The 20,112-nt window shown below is 40.7% G+C and overlaps 1 protein-coding gene across 1 annotated transcript in view; it reads right to left on the bottom strand.

Moving 5' to 3' along the window:
- Positions 1 to 20,112, bottom strand: part of Ush2a (usherin) — a 696,795-nt gene that overhangs the window by 505,909 nt on the left and 170,774 nt on the right. The window contains exons 14-18 of the mRNA XM_051148119.1: positions 18,445 to 18,608; positions 13,482 to 13,640; positions 6,475 to 6,969; positions 5,289 to 5,549; positions 3,111 to 3,280 (exon numbers count right to left, since the gene is read on the bottom strand). Of these exons, the coding sequence (XP_051004076.1) occupies positions 3,111 to 3,280; positions 5,289 to 5,549; positions 6,475 to 6,969; positions 13,482 to 13,640; positions 18,445 to 18,608 (1,249 nt within the window). The remainder of the gene's footprint in view (positions 1 to 3,110; positions 3,281 to 5,288; positions 5,550 to 6,474; positions 6,970 to 13,481; positions 13,641 to 18,444; positions 18,609 to 20,112) is intronic.

Below are 20,112 nucleotides of genomic sequence, written 5' to 3'. Positions count from 1 at the left end.
TACATTAGTGGTGGATCAAGTAATCATAAAGACAACTTTCATGGAAGTATTGGGTTTTAGGACCATGTGATCAGACGACTGTGGCTAATGTCATCTATGCGCTGAAGAAACGCAATCTTAGGATCATCATCAATTTAAGACAAACTATAAAATCCTTCTTGAAACTATTGTTCTCCATGTCAATAAAATTGTGTCAAATGGATCAGATAAGCAGGAAATGAGCGTATGGGGGTCTTAGTCAGATGTGTGTTCCAGACAGTAAGAGATTAACTATATAAAGATTAAGGGATTTGAAGTATCAGCTGGGTTTTAGGAGGCCAAGTTTTCTGTGACATCTAGGACATTCATCCAGTCCAGGGTGGAGGAAAAATGACTATATCTTGCATCCTTAAAAAGGTTTGATCTTGCACCCTTCAGCAAGAAGCTCAATGCCTGATTGACAAGACTCCCATCTGAAGGGGACAGTCATCAATTGGGTACTGTTCTGACCAGCACGTCAGTATGAAATCCTGCTCCTTGACTTGTCCCAGAGGAGTAAGTAGCTCAGCTCCCAACCCTTGCTGTGGTGCTGGTTGGTGAATTGCTTGGGACAGTACACCTAGTAGATTGCAAGGCTCTATGACACATAATACTGGAAAAATATTGTGAAACATTTATGAAAGGGGAGCCACAAGGCAGACAGTATGCAGAACAAAGGCACATAAAGTGATGAAAATTCTAGACACCTCGAACTACTCACTAAACAAGCTCAGCCAGCTACTGGGTTCTTACCATAGCACAGCATGCTGCAGAATAGCAAATGACTAAGCAGACCTTGGGAGTTCTCTCTAAAACACAAAGAAAGGAGAACACCAGAGCTGAGCACTCAGGTGGGTTGTCTTTGGAAATAGCTGTAAGGGTAAGCTGGGAAGTGCCTGATGTCCCACCATGGTTCTCAAAAACAGCAGCGAAGACTAATATCCTCAGAGGACAGAACTCCAGACATTGCGCTTGTTTGCCCGCTGTACGGGGATGAGAAGTATCTTAAGGTAAACACGTGTGAACTGTGCCACAGAACTTGGCCACTGTGGTTATGGATATAAAACAAGGAAATTCTCCACTGTTGAGTGGAGAGTGAGATCTGACTTTCACACAAACTCTGGTGCCCCATTTCTGACCATGTCCCCTAGATGGGGAGGCCTGGTGGAACTCAGAGGAAGGATAGCAGGTTACCAAGAAGAGACTCGATACCCTAAGAGCATATATAGGGGGAAGAGGTCCCCCTCAGTCACAGACATAGGGGAAGGGAGTAGGGGGGAAGCGGGAGAGAGGGAGGAATGGGAGGATACAGGGATGGGATAACAACTGAGATGTAATATGAATAAATTAAGAAAATAAAATTAAAAAAAAAAAACAAGATCAGAGTGTGGTGAGTCTGGGGAACACAGAGTGCACAGATCTGTTCATCTCATGTTAGTGTCCATCAAAGACTATGTCCCTCAGAAGTAGAAGAGAACAGCCTAGAACATGGGATACTGTGTGTAGTTGACACCGGAGACCTTTTCTATCTTTGTACACTACCATGCCTATAAATCAGGCTAGAAAGATCAAGCACCTCATATCTAAACTAGGAAAAATGAGACCCTCTTGTAAGCTCCAATTTTTCCAAACGTATTTTATTTGGGGTTCTTTAAATGCTTATACCTCCCTTCCAACTCACCTACACTAGACAAGAGAGAAAGGAGATTTAGGGGACCAGGAGAAGTAGACCTTGTTGAATTCAGTTCCTGGGAGTGATTCCCCTAGCGTAGTTGGTAGGATTTCAGCAGACCAGCAATTCCGCCAAAGTTGCTGCTGGAACCTGGAACAACAGCTGGAGCCTGGAGCCTTGAAACCTTTCCTGGAGTGGTTCTCTCTTGGAGCGCATCTTAAAGTGCAGTGATGAACAACAAACAATACCAAGACCCCAAAATATCCCACATCCTGTTTTGGGTATACACACACACACACACACACACACACACATATACATACATATGTATATACACACACACACACATATATATACATATACATACATACATATATAGATCTCAGAGTCTGTACTAGGATGTTTTTCATCTGGCAAAAACCAAGCCCCCACACCAAGTGATTCGACCTCCAAGTGGATAAATGTCACCTGCTCTCTCACAAGTCTGTTCCCCATTCCATCCTTGGGATCAAAACAAAAACATGTTTCTATCCACTACATCCTCTCATTTTCTAGAATTGTTCATATCAATTTAGCTAGATCTTGGATATAATAAGCATTTGTAATTATTGCGTCTGCATTGCCATCATTGAGTAGATACTTACTGCTAGAAGACACGATGTGACCAGACATCTAAAGTCTTAGTAAGCTCACTGTGCTCCTAGCGTTCATATGAATTATATCTACATGGGACATTTGACCTAGGGTCTCAGGTGGCCTAAGCTAGCCTTAACCTCATCAGTAGTTGAGAATGGCTTTCAACGTCCCATCTGACTGCTTTTGTCTTTCAAGTGCTACCGTGCCTCATTTTGTACTGTACTGGGAATCAAGCCCAGGCCTTAACTCATGCTAGGCAAGCACTTTACCAACAGGGTCACATTTGCAGCTCTACTGTCATGATTTCTGTTATGGTGTAATAAATTTGGTTCTTCATGACTTTTCCCAAAGAAATGTAGACATACACAAAGTGTGTGCATGAGATGATCTTGTCAATGTCATTTTGACATCCAAATGAATATAGTATAAATACTGACAGATTGTCAACTGGTTAAATGCACTATTATGTGATCAAATAATATTTTCAGATTATCTTACATAGTGTGTAGTTGTTGAAAGGACTTCTTGAAAAATATTTAAGACTAAGTGGAAACAGCAGGTCTCATGAAATAAAATTACATCCACTTTAGTTCAGCACATTAGAAAAATAAGTGATAAGCATACATAGACAGAGGACCTTGAACATCTGATGTTATGTTAACGAACATGCCCCATCTGATGAACACATTTGGAGAGGGATTCTGCTAGATTTCTGTAAATTCAGACAGCATCAAATGGAGCCATAATTTAATTCAGGAAAGAAATGAGTTGATAATAAAAATACCTTTGAATGCATTACAGGAACATCTTGTTGGGGGGAACGTTCAGAAACCATGCTGATGTTGTACCCTATAATTTCTCCTCTTGAAATGTGTTCTGCTGGCTTCTCCCAGGAGACACTGAGTGAGTGCGATGAGAGTGGAGAGACCGAAGGAGGAAACATGAACACAGGTGCTATCAAAGACAAAAACAACATCACAAGTATAAATGTCATCCACATAGCATTTTTAGATTTAGCTAGTTTAGTTTCTGGAAAAAAAAACCCTATTCTTGGAAAAATATTTTCATTTTCAAAAATTAAAAAACTATGTAGGTATCATGAACTATTTAAACTGTCATCTACAAGGATGTTAACCATCTTAATGTTTTCAGGAAAGGTAGTTTTCATTTACAAACTGAAATTTAGAAAGGTAGGATGAAGAAATGGATGTGTGCATAAGAGCACTTGATACAGAGCACAAGAGCCTGAGTAAAAATTCTAGTAATATGGGTATTACCTCATATGCATCTACAGCCCTATTACCATGTAGAGCAGACATGGGATGCTCATTGGGGATTGCTAGTCACCAGCTTAGCTCCAGGTTCAGTGAGAGGCCATGTTACAAGGGAATAAGGTGGAGAGTGATAGAACAGAACACCCAGTGGCTCCCTCTAGACTGCACACACACAAGCGTGTGTTCTCTCCCCACCTCATCGTCTTCATCTTCCTCCACATCTTCTTCCTCTGTGTATCTGTCTCTCTGTCTTACTGTCTCCATCTCTGTCTCTCTAAGTGTGTTTCTTTCTTTCTTTCTTTCTTTCTTCTTTCTTTCTTTCTTTCTTTCTTTCTTTCTTTTTCTTTCTTTTCTTTGTTTCTTTCTTTGTTCTTTATTCTTTCTTCTTCACTCTTTACTTTTGCACACACACACACACACACACGAGGAGGGGGAGAATCTCAAAGAAACCTCTCTGTTTTCATGAAAATAGGTAGTGGGTAATGTGATGAGAAATTTGAAAAATGCGGAAACAGAACTTGTATTGGTCCCCGAAGCTTAAGAGCCATAATGACCTATGGGTTCCTCATGGAAAGCCATGTTCCACTAAGTCAACACAATGAGGCTGAGGAAAATTATTCCTATAGAACGCATGTCTGAAATGGACTAAATGACCCCAAAGACATTCACAACCGTTGGTCAGTCCTTCCTGAAAAGTTTGGGGCACAAAAACACCACACACTTCACTCCCGCCATCCTTGACATCTTGGTATAGAATTTAAATGAGCTATCAAAGATGTGCTGTCAACGGTCCTCATGGCACATTCCATTGCTAGTAGTCCTTAAGATTATGAGAGTCATTGGGTGCTGTTTCATCTGCTATGTCTCATTTCGGACCTTGGCTTTTCTCTTCCAGAACTACATGGCTCAACACTTCTGCTCTCTTGTCCATCTAGCTTGTCCAAAATGGCAGACAGTCTTTGAGAAATGGTCAAAGACAATACATATTTTATTATATTGTACACTTAGTGAGGGCCCTGAACATTCACCCAAAGCAGCTACCCTCAACCTTCACAGTTTCAACATGTTAAATTTAGGGCAGGTTTTGGGGTACACACACACATACACACACACACACACACACACACACACACACACACACACACACACACACAAATATTTGTTTTCTTCAATGCTCATGAAATTTGAAGTATGCTTGATATGAGGAATAATGATGGAAAAATAAGAATAAATCAGTTACCTTTATAAAGATACCACAAAAAACCCTAAAATTTTAGCTCTCCTCCCACACTGAAATTCTGATTGTTTCTAAGCACACTTGGGATTAGACATTTAGATGTATTAATTTATATCATTATGTGAACTCTACTACCATGACTATTTATTTGGAAAAGAGAAAAAGAGAAGTCAATTGTAAAACTTAAAACTCTTTCCCCACTGTTAAGCCATGCTATACACAAAGCAAAAGGAGGTTAAGTATCTACCCACCTGAAACTGGAAATCAAGTACTATTTGGGAACAGGGCCTCCCCAAAGACTAGAGCTACAATTAACCCCTTCCCCCTCATAAATGAAACAATAGCTAAATCATCTATATTTTCTCTCCCAAATATCTTCTTTGATCTTAATTTCCAGGCAGCACGTTCATTGAGGGGTTTTCAAAGAAGAATCCAAAACATTGGTCTTTACCTGATTCTGCTGTTCTTTCTGAGGCCCAGGCAGATGACACACTGCCAGCCATATACACAGCTAAGATCCTAAATGCATACTCTGTGTGTGGCTCCAAGCCGGAGACGGACGCGGTGACTTGGGGAGGCTGGTATCGGTTCTCAATGTTGTTGGCTGACTTTGAAGCTGGGTGAGGGCTCACCGACCCACTTCTCTGCAACACTAGACTTTCTTTAGTAGACAACCATCTCTTCATGTACAATTCGTACCTTACAATTATACCTAGAAAAGAGACAGTAAATTAAAGTGACGAAGTCAAAAGGCTATTTGGGTTGCTTGCTTTTCAGTAATCTAGTCCTTGAGGATTCCTTTTAGTAATCTAGATGTATAAAAGTCAAGTGTATATAAAAGCAACAAAAATGACTAAAATATATTTTGAAAACCACATTTTGGGGAAAATAAATCAAAAGACATATAAATACAAAGCAACCATAATTGATCATCTGTGAAAATCAACATTTTCAGAACAGGTACTCATAATTTCTGCTATGGATGTTCAATTCTTTTAGGCTACATGGATAATCTTTAAGTTTGCATATTTTGAAACTTTGTGATTTATTTACATAATTGGCATAAGTCATGTTTGCATCAAAATGTGTAGCTAAGTTGTATCCACACTTTACCAAGCAACAAAGCAGTTCGATGAAAGCTATGCCATGATGTGAGCATAATATAAATTACTAAACCTGAAGAATATGTATTTGGCCTGTGAACTCCAAGGTTCAGTTTTAAGAACACAAAAATTAACTTAATGGAATCAACTAGCCTATATACAATTTTTTTTGTATTATTTTATATTTTTTCTTGCTTAAAAGAGAAAATTTGTAGCTTATGGGTGCCCTAACTTGTGACTCAGTCAAATATAATGCATTTTATAAGTGAGCATCCAATTATAGACATCATCTGTGTTGTGGCAGATGTCATTAAGAGCAAAGATAATATTAGCCTTTTAAAAGGCAATTTAATTGAATGGAATTTCATCTTAAATTAATGAAAGACTCTTTACCACTCTCCAGAAGAACTAATACTTTATATTATCAGAAATCACTTCTCAAACAAATAGAGTTGCCAGTCTTACTACATAATTCTTTATTTCTACTGCCTTGGTCTTTTAAAGGAAAGAGAAGTCTAAGCCTTGATTTCTTACCATTTGGTTCCACTGGTGGAGACCATTCTACACAGAGTTCTGTGGAACTGATTTTCCATACTGCAGGTGGCTCCAGCTTTTGGGGAAGAGCCTGGGCTGTGGTTACTATAATGGGCAAGCTATGTAAACAGTGCCGACTAGTACATCCTTGTACAGAAAAACGATACTGGGTGAATGGAGCCAGATTCCCGATGGTAGCTGAGGTTTCTGGACCTTCATAGGAGACACAGGGCTCAGTGCTGTCCACAGGTGTGCATGATAAAACATATTTCTCTATAGAACCAGAGTGATTGGAGAGTCCAGTCCAGGTAAGCATCACAGAGTCAGAGCCAACAGGAATGACATGAGTCAAGTTCAAATGTCCTTCTGAGACCTCTGGCTTCGTCTTATAAATGGCAGATATGCTCCTTGCTGAACCATGCACGCTGGAGGTCTCTATATGATAGGAATATGATGTGCGTTGTGACAGACTAGTGTCCAAGAAGTACTGAGTAGCTGAGACACAAAGGGAGAGCAGACAGTCAGAATTCATGATTGTCAAACAATCACTGGCAATTGCCTTAGTCGCATGCTATTTAACCAGGTGGAATACTTATCAACTCCTTCAAATAAGAGTAGGTAGCACACACCTGTAATCCCAGTACTCAGGTAGGCAGAGGCAGGCAGATCTCTATGGGTTTGAGGCCAGCCTGGTCTACAAATCAAGTCCAGAACAACCAAGGCTACACAGAGAAACCTTATCTCATCCCCCTAAAAGAGTGGTTGATACCTTTATAAGGGAAATCAGGTAGCTTTCATTGTCCAGTATGTTGTGAGTAAAGTGTTAACTGGGAGCAAAGAACACTTGGAAGTACGTTCTGTCTTTGTTTTGTTCTTCACAGGGTCCCTCGATGAAAGAACCTAGAGGAAGTCCTTGCAACCTCTAAAACATATTTGCTTTCTGAACAACCTCTTTACTTGCCAAATGCTGATGCTCAGCCCAACCCTCTGAAAACTACCAACAAGCACCTGGTCTTTCTCGTGCCTAACACCTCGAGTTGACCTTTTCCTGACCTATTACAATGACATACAACTATACTTGCATTTGGCTAAGTCCCAGAGAGATTTGCCAACCACAGAGAGGCTATACAAGAGAAGTTAGAGGGGAGCAAGCTCTCTGTGCATGAAGGACAAGGAGGTCAGGGGAAGAGGGTAGAAAGCAGAGGCTAAGAAACAAGAAGGAGATAGGGAATGGGCAAGAATGAGTGGTGGGCCTGCACCCACCATTCTGTTCAGAGTCAGCAAGCACATTGCAGGCCTACGAAACAAAGAAAAGTCAGAGTCGCTGCTGACTGCTTGCTTCCTTGCAGGATTGTGTGGAGGTTGGGAGAGGCTCTTGCTACAGTTATATTGAAGGTCTCTGCTTATCTATATGCCTAAAGAGTAATAGATATTTGGAGTCTAATTTTAATCCTTAGAGTTTCTTGTTTTATGAATGGAAAGAACGCTGGGTGCAGGATTGAGAGCCAGTGGAGTGCCACCCATGGGACCTCTTTTGGTTGTTGCAAGACGACCTTTAAACTCTGGGATGCAGGATCCGGGAGGGAAAAACTCAGAATGTTGTGGCATATTCACAAGAACCTGAAATAAGTGTTATGGGGATGCCAAGGATGAAACTGGTCCACTGCAGTTCAACAAGCCAGTATCCTCAGGAAGAACTTCTTCTAATAGCCAGAGGGAAGTAGTTATTCACCCCTAAATGTCACTTAATATGGCAGTTGAGGGAAGATAAGAGAAAGAGAGAGAGAGAGAGAGAGAGAGAGAGAGAGAGAGAGAGAGAGAGAGAGAGAGAGAGAGACTGATTGACAGACAGATAGACACATAGAAGGCCTAACAGTATAAGTGAGGATCTGAGCAGAGGTGGTTTCATCTAATTTCTTCATTGAAACAACCATCACATGGATATTCCATATACTCTGCTGACTAAGCAGTATAGCATCCTCCACAGAAGAAGTGGGACAGACACAGAAATGTCACCACACCTACTCAGAAATGTCCACTAGGGCTGACTCCATTGGTAAGGGTGCTGGCATGGCCCCCTGAATGGAAGAAGTTTACTGAGGCTTCGTAACAACAAAACTCCCCAAGGACTTGTTCTGTCCTCCCAAGGACAGTGCCCAAGGAGAAGATCCACCCCAGGGAAATCAGGCATCTGTCAAGTACTTGCTAGACCATTCTGTTTTCAAAAAAAATGTGGTCTTATCTCAAAGGATGAGAGTGTGTAAAAGCAGTGTTGCTTGATAAGAAATTGGAATGAAATACAAACCAGTGTGTGTACGTGTACAGGAGAATTATATGGAACAATTACGATCACCCTGCATTTCCTGTGGAAAGACTTATTTAAGGACTACCCCATCCCCTATGACTCTACAATAGAAGCAATTTATAAAATTTACCCTGAGGCCACACCTACTTTGCCCTGAGGCCACAACTACCTACTGAATTCCCCATTTTCTGCTCTGAGTTCTTGAAGAGGATGGCTGTGGCCCCCCCATTGGACGTTTTTGTACTAGCATATGTTAATGGTGCAATATAATAGGTTTTCTTGTGATACTGTCATCCATAGGTATAGCCTACTTTTATCATGCTCCGCTCTTATGTCCATACTTTTTCACTCTGGCCCCATTTTTCTTCTCAAGTACACTATACTACTATCTCCATGTATTTTACAAAATACCTCTATCTAATATATGGGAGAGATACCTGTGGTACTTGTCTAGCTAGCCAGGCTTATTCCACTTATCTTCCCACCCATCTTCCTCCAAATTCTAAAGAAGAATTGCGTTCTTCCTGATGGATAAGTAATACTTCACTGTGCAAAACAATTGATTTTCCTTAATCCTTTATCTTTCTCTGGGAGCCTATGGTGAGTCCCTCTCCCTACGAATGACGCAGCAGTGATCATTGCTTTGTGTGGGTCAGTGATATGATAACAGTTACTTGCTCTTCATGTGATTTATTTTTATTTCTGTGTAAATTTGTATATGTCTGTGTGTGTGTCTGCTTATGTGCACATGGAGGTAGTTGCCTGTTGAGGTCCAAAGAGTTAACATGGGTCCTGGGAAATAAACCCAGGTCCTCTACAAATGTATTGCTTCTCGTAAGAGCTGAACCACCTCTGCAATCCCATAGCAAGCTTTATTTTTTGTTTTGTTCTGCTGGGATCAACCTAGAACCTCAAGCATACTGGGCAAACACTCTGCCACTGAGTTATGTTCTCGATCCCTCATTCTGTCCCTGGAGTTGACTGCATTACATGAGCAAGGATGGGGAGTTTCAGTGTTACATTCGATCTCTTTACTAAGGTCTGGTATTCCTTTATTTTCAAAATTGATATATAATGCATAATATACACATCAGACTTGCTTGGATGACAAGACTGCTAATATGTATATATGTATATACAAAACTCACTGAGCCCTTCTTAAATATAAAACACTGAACAAAGGATGCGTTCCTCTGGAAGCTGTGTTCCTCAGACTGATGATATAGATGACGCCTTTAGCAAGCCAGCTGGGGGGCTCTGCAAAAATGCTAAGTGTGCAGAAGTCCAAGTGCTAACTGGGGGGCTGAGGAGATGGCTCAGTGGCTAAGTTCTTGATGAACAAGTGTGAGACCTGGAATTCAGATCCCCAAAACTCATACAAATGCCAGGGTATGGAAGCTTGCCTGTAATGCCAGCTTTCTAAGGCTGAGCCAGGAGTTCACCAGAGGGCTACTGATTGGCATGACATACTGGCAAGCTCTGGCTTTGGTTGAGTGACCAAGTGAGTATATATTGGGCCTTCATATATATATATATATATATGTGCACACACAGACATGCACCTATATACATGAAATATGTATATAAACATATGTACATACCATAAACACACACTCTCTCTCCAACTCTCTCTCTCTCTCTCTCTCTCTCTCTCTCTCTCTCTCTCTCTCTCTCTCTCTCACACACACACACACACACACACATACACACACACACTTTCTCCAAAATGAAAACAAATAAATCAATGAAAAACAAAATAAAAAACCAAAGAACCCAACTACATGCTCTTCTCCTGTGGGATGTCCATCAGTTCTACTGTATTTAGGGAACTACTGAACATACTATCATGTGGTTAGCACTGTCATTCAGAAATTTTCAAATTTTCCCACATAGGAGTGTATCTCATAGTTGCTTTTAAAGTCAACAGATACAGTGTGTTATTACTAAAGGAAAGCCATCCAAAAGCTGTAAAGATGACAATACAAAGGTGAATGAGTATGGCTAAGAAAATGCTGCCCAGGATCGTCCCAAAGGACTCCAGGCTAACCAGCGGAAGTTTCTATACTAATGAGGAATTCTATAATGGCCTTGACTAAATGATCAAACCTCCTTAGAAGACAACACTATTAATTTTCTTTGAAAAGTTCAGTGGTTCTCTGCCTGTAATTCCAACTGCCTTCTTTTATCCCACAGATTTGTGTTCATTCAGCTGAACAGAAATAGTGTTTCCTTTTCATGTTATTCTTGCTGCCCAGGCACTGAAACCGGAGCAATAAACACAGGGGTACTATTAGGACACTGGAAAGTTCTGACCATGCTCACCAATTGTTCCCACTGTTCAAATGCCATCATGCAGATAGCTTTCACATCATTAATTATAGCGGCTGTCGACAAATGCCAGATGTGGCATGTTTAATGAAAAATAAGGTTTTGGGAAATAATACCTTATTTAATAGGATTATAGAAATGTCTGATTAGTGAATGAGTGCATATTTATTACCTAAGAAACCATTGTTTGGAGTCTATGTTAGTACAATCATGCAAAAAGCAATGACTCTGTATTCCTACGTATTGTTTTACCAAATAGATTAAAATATGCTACTGAGGGAAACATGGACTAAATGAACCACTGATGGGTTCAAATTCAATCCGAAGCTGCTTGGAAAATGGAGCCAGTCTGGTTTCATTTTCAGAGATAACTCAACCAGTGGTCCTGTCAACTCAGAGATAATTTTCAATATTTTTATAACTCCCTTCCTCTGCTGTCACAAAAGTTTAAGTTTCAGAACACCTGGATCCTGCTGACTTTTGGAAGAAAATAGACATTTTAGTCGCAGGCTTTTTGGATGCTATGCCAACATGGCAGATGCAGACAGATGTTTGCTTCCCATCCCAATCTGTATCATGAAGTTCAGAATTGCCATTAACTTCACAGAAGACTAGACACTGGGAAGGGATATGAAGAGTGGAGAGAAAGTGGAGGACACAATAAAAAATAGGCAGAAGCCATACATACTTAGGTTTGGAATGTTATCTGCGGCTACAGGAGATAAAAAAGTGTCTGTCACCTATGCAGGAGCCTTGAGGTCAGCTGGTGTGGTGTCAAAGAACAGGGAACGCCTGTCTTTTAACTTAGATTTACACGCATTTTAAAGCAGGTTATTCATGTCACATATGAATTAGAAGGCACGTGGGATCGCTCTGCAGGTAAAAGTGCTTGTTGAGTGCAACTACCAAGCCGAGGTGGGTACCTGGGAACCACCACCGGAAGAGAGAGCTTCCTCTCTGAAGGCTGTGGTCTAATCTCCGCACTTCCGGCACGGCATTTTAAAGAAAGGAGCACTGCACAGAAGGAAATGGCAGCCTCGGTAGATCCTAAGGCAGTTTCCTAAAATAGTTTGTGGCTAAACAGGACTAGAAGCAGAAGCAGACAGAGCCATAAGTTCATTAAAAACAGTCAAACCAACAAACACCAGCAAAAATCCCTTACTTCAGTGTGTTTCAAGGGTGCCATGTTTAAGGAATGTGAGTACATTAAAACACATGCGTGCGTGTGCGCGCGCGCACACACACACACACACACACACACACGCACACACACACAGTAGTTTCCCAAAATTTGGCATCAACAAGCTCATTTAACAGCTGTATAGAAGTTCCTGAGCCCAAGCCACACTTCTTGCTTGTGTTTCTATTCACCCCCTTTCAATGGAAGCACCCGATGCTGTCCTCATCTGAGGAATGAGGGCACCTTTGTATGGAGTCATATTACATGAAGCACCTGTGTCGTGATTCAGACTTCAAAGTCTGTGTCACCTAAGAGTTCAAGCGCCTGAGTTGGGTACAGTCATTATAATTCCAGCACGCAGGAGACAGAAGTAGAACAACTCAGAGCTCAAGGCTTCTTGGCTACATAGAAATTGCAAGGCCAGCCTGGGATACATGAGCTCCTGTCTCTAAGAACCTTGAAAAGACTAGAATTGAAGTACTTGGCAGATTTCTGTAATATTTACATCCAGAGAAAACTGTAGCTCTGCTTGTTGCCACACTTTCAGCATTTGTAAACTAAGATGAACAAATAATAATGCTTATACCTTGTAAGTTCTTCAGCCAGAATGTTATAGTTTTCTTTAATTGATTTGCAAAGAGCCTCTTATCATCACCTGTAATGTATTTAACAGTGCACCAGGATTGATTGTGCTCTACAGATACCACACTGTGGGACTGTTGCATGTCGGAATCCTTTCCAATGCTTTAGTATTACACACCATATAGTGGTGGACATGGGGTTGTCTGTCCATTTGTAGCTTTTTACTTGAGATAAAATGTTTATGGTAAGTCATGTGAGTTCAGTGATAAGTGATGCACAGGAAGATGTTTCATCTATTTTAACAATTTGCTGTATGCAGGAGCCTGGCCTATGAACCAATACAAACATTCTCAAGTTCCTGAGTGGTCCAGGTTTGATATCCAATCATGCTGGGTGAGTCACTGCTTTCAGGGAATTTGATGGCCATCTTACCAAACACTATACATCTTATTTTCATCATGATCTTTTATTCCTAGGGAGAATTGTAGTTCTCTGCATGAGATGCTCTTGCTCACAGAGGAAACTCTGACAGTTATCCTCAATGTCAGAGAAGTCAACTCTTGTCCATTCTTAGAATAACACATATTTCCACTAACAAATCCTAGAACTCACAGTATGGGTGTTGATCTTCAGTTGTGTAGATCTCGGAACCATCCCTGAACAGAGTGTAAGTAAGGCGGTGGGAATTGGGAAAATCAGGTGGACTCCAGATGAGATTGATGGCAGAAGAACTTTGAACTTGTCCTCTGGGTGGAGGTTGCTGGGAGGGAGCTAAATTGCAATGGAGAGAGCATTTATTAACAAAAGCGATCGATAAACACACCAGGAAACTGAAGTAAGATATCCAGCAAAGAGGGCATTCAGATTCAGGGTCACTTTATCAAGAAGACATGTAGTTTACCAAGACATTAATAAACAAAGGGCATGCATCACCAATTCTCTAAGACAAAGCTTTTTATCTACAAATGTAAAACACACTTGTAGGTCAGAGTAGACGATGTAAATAGGGTTAGAGGAAAACTACTGGGTGTGTAAGCATTTCCTTACTGTAGTATTAAAAAAAAAAGCTTCAAGGATACATAACAGCTATTTTTCCATTGAATTTAAAAATTGACACTTCCCATGAAACTTGATATTAAACTAAACAGTTGAATTTGAAATCAGACTCAAGTAATTCTTTGATGCTGAAGATGGAGTTTTTCCCTACTAAGTACAAGGTCTTATTTTACTTCAAAGAGCATAATTTCAAGAACTAATGGTTGTTGACATGGATAGATATGGGTGTCAAAAACTAAACATTGTCAACTAAGATGTGTATCCATATGTGTCTAGACCAGTGCTTGAGGATGGTGCTCTTGATTTAGATTGCTTTTCCTGGATGTGGGAGCAGTCCTCCAACCATAGCAAAATATAAAGACTGACTTTGGAAATCCTCTATTTTGCTGCTGTCAGTTTTCCTGGCTTCGCTAGGAATCTCCCCAATTTTTGAATGTGAGCTGTGTTATTTTCTCAGAATACACAAGAAGAGATAGAGGGAAAAAGAAATCTAAGAAAACAACAACCAAAATTTAAACTCCGCCTGCCTTGATGAAGATCTAGTAGAAGGTCCCACTGAATGAGATGTCGTAGGCCCACACAATTTTATGACTGACTTTTAAAACCACCAATCCTGTCATCAATAACTTTCAAAAAACATGTAAAGAACTGAAACCATTAAAAATAGTTACAGAGATTTTATACCTTATACAGAGGTTTTACTTGCATTAAAAATATATGCAATGTGGGAAGAGAACGACACGAGGGCATTTCTTCTAAGAGATTTAGTAATGCAGGGTATGGTAAGAGCAAAGCTCGTGCTATGTACGTGAGATGCTCTCCAGGCCACCCTGAAACCCAGCCCTAACGCTTTCCTAGGAGAGTCATACCACGCCTGACTAAAATGTATTGTAATAAAGGTCACAATATACCATTACTCAAGGGAAAAATTACCTCAGGGAAATCCAAGGGGACCAGATGAAAACCCACTAAGAGCCCTCCAGGAGTGGCATCAGATAGGACAAACTTAAATCTCTTAGCACTGCATTGCAAAAGTGCGCATGCGTGTAGCCGAGTGGCAGAGCACTTCCGAGAATGTTCAAAGGCCTGAGTTTGACTGACAAAAGAAGTAGCAATCAGATATAAGAGGGCAAATTGCCAAGTTGTTGCCAGCCTTGGAAAACTGTAAGAAACTCAGTGCCCAGGGGGTACTCAGTTTGATTAAGGATTGTTCACATGGGCACATATGTCTAGTGCTATTAGGGGCAGTTCACATAGGTACATATGTCTGACATGTATAAAAACCACTAGAAGGATCAGAGGAGCTACACACAAATAAAATTTTGTAAATACTATGTTCCATTTTGGCAAGGGTGAACAGTCATATAATCTGAGTTCCTAGATGGCATCCAAAGTGCAACTTGGTAAGCAGGCCCTTTAAAAATAAGTAGTCCGCCTGAAAAGGGTGACCTGGGGGTGGAGTTGCCTGTAGAGAGGACAGCTGTTGATGGGCGGGTGGGGGGGGGGGGGGAGAGCAGACTGCAGTTTGCAGAGATGAGCTCATGATTCCTAGAGGAGACCCAAGTGCCCCTATTCCACTGAGCCAGCACAATCCCTGACAGCGTTCTGAGTACGTAGCCTTACACCCACAGCCAGGCGCAGCCATCACCCTCACCCACAAAGCTTCTGTTTGCAGAACAACATACTCAATTATAGAAACACAACTGGCCAAAACTCAGAGGCCCCTTTTTAAGGAATATAGCACACCAGTGTAACAGGGTCCTTCTGTTGGGGTCCCAGCTGAGGAACTTTGGTAGGTCTATGAATGTATTCAAATATGGACTTATAGTAAGAACACAGTAGATCTCTTAGGATCATCTTCAGGAGTAAGAGAGAGAGAGAGAGAGAGAGAGAGACAGAGAGAGTGATGTTCATTTCTTTATGTGAACATGTTCATAGGAACATGTGTGCATTACTATATTTAGTAAATAAGCACCCTTCAATCTCCACTTGTAATATTCATAAGTATAATAATTCCCAAACTATCATGAACCGTTTTGGCACCAAGCCTTGAGCTCTTGCTCTCCGCGCCCTGTCAGCTAGGAGTACAGACAAGTATCACCTCGTCTGGCTCATACATGCTCTGGGGGTTGTTATTCCTGTACAGACATTCAGATACTCAGGATTTAAATACCGCATGAAATTCTCAAGAAGCAAAGGGTTAAAAGGGAACCATGAAAGGGTGTCTACAGCTTGTGTTCTGAATTCATTGCCTTAATATGAGGTGTTAATGTAATCTGATATAATTCTAGTGACATAATTTTTGGAAGCCTATAGGTACCATCGATGATTATATTTTATTATATAATTTATAATTCCATTTTTTTTCACACACAGTACTGATGTCTGGTGGGAATTTCAAACACTTAATTTTTGTGGGAGTTTTATTCAACAAAAAAAGCCCCTCAGGAATCTATAACTGCTCCTTACTAATAATGTACAAGAAAAAACAATGTTCCTATCTGGGCCTGATTCAGCTATTGTGGTGATTGGTTGGAAATGGAATATTTGATGAAAACTCCTCCCTCTCATTGAAGGGGCTGACTTATGAAGAGCCACACTCCCTCCTTTGGAATTGTCTCTTCTAGGAGGTTCTGGAAGGGTTACCATTAAGGTCATATTCAATGGGGGCATGCTCTGTGCTTATGAAGATGTAGCTCGGGAGTTTGACATGCGACTTCTACTCAAAGATTTTGTTTTTAATTTCTTGTCAGAAAAGCAGAAGCGTGACAATGCCATGACCCTGAGCTTGGCTTCCAGTTGACAGAGAAGAAGCAGAAAACGGGGTCAAGAAAATAAGTGAGAATCTCTCCTGTAGATGAGATTATATTAAAAACTAAACTCTGAAAGATTATCTCATAATTATATATATGTATATATATACATATATATGTATATATAATTAAGGTTTTCAGATTACAGGTTGCTTTTGTGAATTGCATAAAACTGTATTTCTGGGAGCCCCAATACAAAGTAGAAAACATGAGGGAAATTCTTTCTCATAAGCTGGAGGAGCTCTGGGAGGAGCCTTGGGCTCCAGCACTCGGCATGTGTGCTCCTGATTCCAGGGCCAAGCCCCTAAGCTTTACCAGAGTGGATATGACTGCAAAGTTCAGAAGCTTTGGTGAGGGACTAGGTTCAGGGATGGGGACCAAAGCTTAAAACTAGATCAATGGAAAGTGTCACAGATCCCAGCACCACTGTCAGCAGAATGGAGACCCACCTGCTCGGATTCCTCTTGCAACGTCATGCAATCTACAGAACGCTGGCCTCCTATTTCTTCTGTTAACGGCATTCTTAAATCTCTTATTTCCATACAGTTGTGAATGAAACGTGCTCTTGATTTTACTTTCGGGTTAATATACTTAAATGCAAGTAAGCTATGAAGGACTAAAATGTATGAATATATGCATTTGCATATATATATACACACATATATATCTTTTGTTGAAGTTGGTACATAGAAGTTCAGAGAAGCAATATAAAAACAACCATGCGAACACCAGTTTTCTTCTGTCTTTCTGGTCTAGGCAGGTGGCTAGGTCTTGAGAGGATAAATTAAATGATGGGAAAGAAGTAGCTTGGCCAGGGAAGAAACAAGAAGCCAGAGACATAGCATTTTGACTCATGAGAGATCAGCAGCCCCAGAAGGAGAGTATGCACTGCACACTATGCTGCTGAGGGCTCCGTATCACATGCTCCCAGCAACCACCTTTTAGGAATTCTGGCACAGCATGGATACACAGTCTTAGAGTAAACATGGGAACAGCGTCTACAGTTATAAATTGAAGGACTGCGTGCAGCCTTCAGGGGTCACCTTCGGGTACTGTAGAGTGCTGCAAAGTCAAAAGACACAAATGCCATATCTGGGTAAAATAATTAAAATTATAAATGTGGGATGCAGCTCATGACTAATATGAAAAAGAAAGTGAAAGTGGCAAGAACAGAACATCAGTAGCAGGACTCAGTAAGACGTGACGATAATGACTGTAAAGTTACAGTATTAATAAAAACATTAGAATAATGTTCATAAAACTGAGCACAGGAGAACATGAAACTGGAAATAAATAACAAATATTCTATTTGTTATAGTAAATTACATGGAAATGCATCTGTGAGCTAGGGTGACTAATCACTTCTGCTTAAATAGTAATATCATGATTTAAACAGTAAATTTCGATGTTCTGGAAACATTTCCTCATCTGGAGGAAACTGGAAATTTGTTTCTGTTGCTGGTGACTTCATCCCAACAGACTACTGTCAGTGTTTTACTACCAGCATAGTCATTCCAGAAATTTCAATTACTTAATCAAGGAAAAGCCCATGGATTTTACTTAGTTTGATTAACACATTTGCTTTAGGCTAATTCTCTATGCTGTGCCTAAGTCTTTTTAACAAGTTCTAAGTGGAGGACACCATTGAGACCCTCTTCCCAAGTCCTGGTGAGTCACATGCCAGCAACGGGCCAGGATGGGCTTACTTTTGCTGCAGCCTAATAGATTGTTGACATCCAAGTGGCTTGCACCAGGAACACAGGTGTCACACTTGGAGCCAGTCACAAACTCTTTGCAGAAACACTGGCCTGTGACCACATCACAAGTTCCATTCAAGGCTCCTGCCAGATGACAAAGACAAGGCTGGCATCTGAAAACAGACAAATACGGCATTAAGAAAAGAGTACTTTAATTAATAATTCATAGCACACGCCATACCTATCAGTAACATTGTGGTTGAATACATCTTGGTCTCGCCAACATATTGAAAATGTTGCATGAACTGCGCAGCACAAGGCAAAGCAAGACAGAAAAGATCTTTATCAAAATGTTGCTCCTGCAAAGATTTCTTTTTGTTCATGAGTTAATGGTCCTCAAAGGCCTAGGGAGATGGTTCAATTGGTAAAGCACTGGCTGAGCAATCATGGGTGCCCAGCACCCATGTGAAGAGAAGGTTAGGTGGCGAGTGCCTATTATCTTAGCATTCTGTGATGGAGAGAGAAAGTTGCTGGGGCTTGTCATTCAAGCAGTCTAGAAGAATCGGGGAACTTGTGATTCAGTGTGAGATCTGAGCTCAGAAAGGAAAGTGAAGAGTAACTGGGGAAGTTGTCCAACAACAACTTTTGGCTTCTACACACAGACACAGACAGGCAGACAGACATACAGACTACAGATAGAGACCAAGACACACAGACACAGATGACACACAGACACACAGACATACACATACAGACACACAGACTCATAGATATAGAGACACACAGACATACTGATATAGAGAGACACAGACACATAGATATACACAGATACAGACAGATAGACAGACACACAGATACACAAATATAGACACACACAGACAGGCAGACACATAGACACACAGATATAGACACACACAGACACAGACAGGCAGACACACAGATATACAGATATAGACAGATACACACACACACACACATGCATGGTGGTACACTCCTGCAATTTCAGAACATGTGAGTTGGAGGGAGGTGGGTCAGGAGTTCCCAGGTACACAAGTAAGTTTGATAGTAGCCTGGGCTATGTCTCAATAGCCCTTTCAAAAGCTTTTATGTGCCATGAACACTGTCACAGTTAGCCTGCACACTAACTGTGTAATAAAATAAAAATTGTAAAAAAATAAAAATAAAAATTGTGTCTTCTTACAATACAAGTTCTGCTGTCAGCTAAATTTTTAAAATAGGTACTCACAAAATTATCATTCATTTAAATATCTACCAAAGTTACAACATAGAAATTAAGAATAAGTCGCTGGTCTCACTGAAATTCTTCAAACTCTATATTTAGCTTTAAAAAGGCTAAATTCTGATGACATATTTAGATAGATTCTAATTACTGTTGGTACTTAATATGGGTTATATTTATATTTGTGCACTGTGTTAGTTTCATTTCTTATTTGCTTCTGTGATAAAATCCGCTGACAAAAGCAACCCAACAGAGGAAGGGTTGACTCTGGCCTCCATTTGAAGGGGACATGCCATCGCCATCAAGGCTGGAAGTGAATGGGTAGGAGCCGAGAGCAGGAGGTCACATGCATCTCCATCCAGAAAGCCGCTGCCTGTTTCTGCCAGCTCCCTAATCCACTATACATACAGGATCCCAGCTAGGGAATGATGCCACCC

The sequence above is a fragment of the Acomys russatus genome, chromosome 6 (genome assembly GCF_903995435.1).
Source record: "Acomys russatus chromosome 6, mAcoRus1.1, whole genome shotgun sequence".
NCBI classification, from domain to species: domain Eukaryota; kingdom Metazoa; phylum Chordata; class Mammalia; order Rodentia; family Muridae; genus Acomys; species Acomys russatus.
Note: the sequence above shows the minus strand (reverse complement) of the source record. Positions and strands in the feature narration are given on the sequence as shown.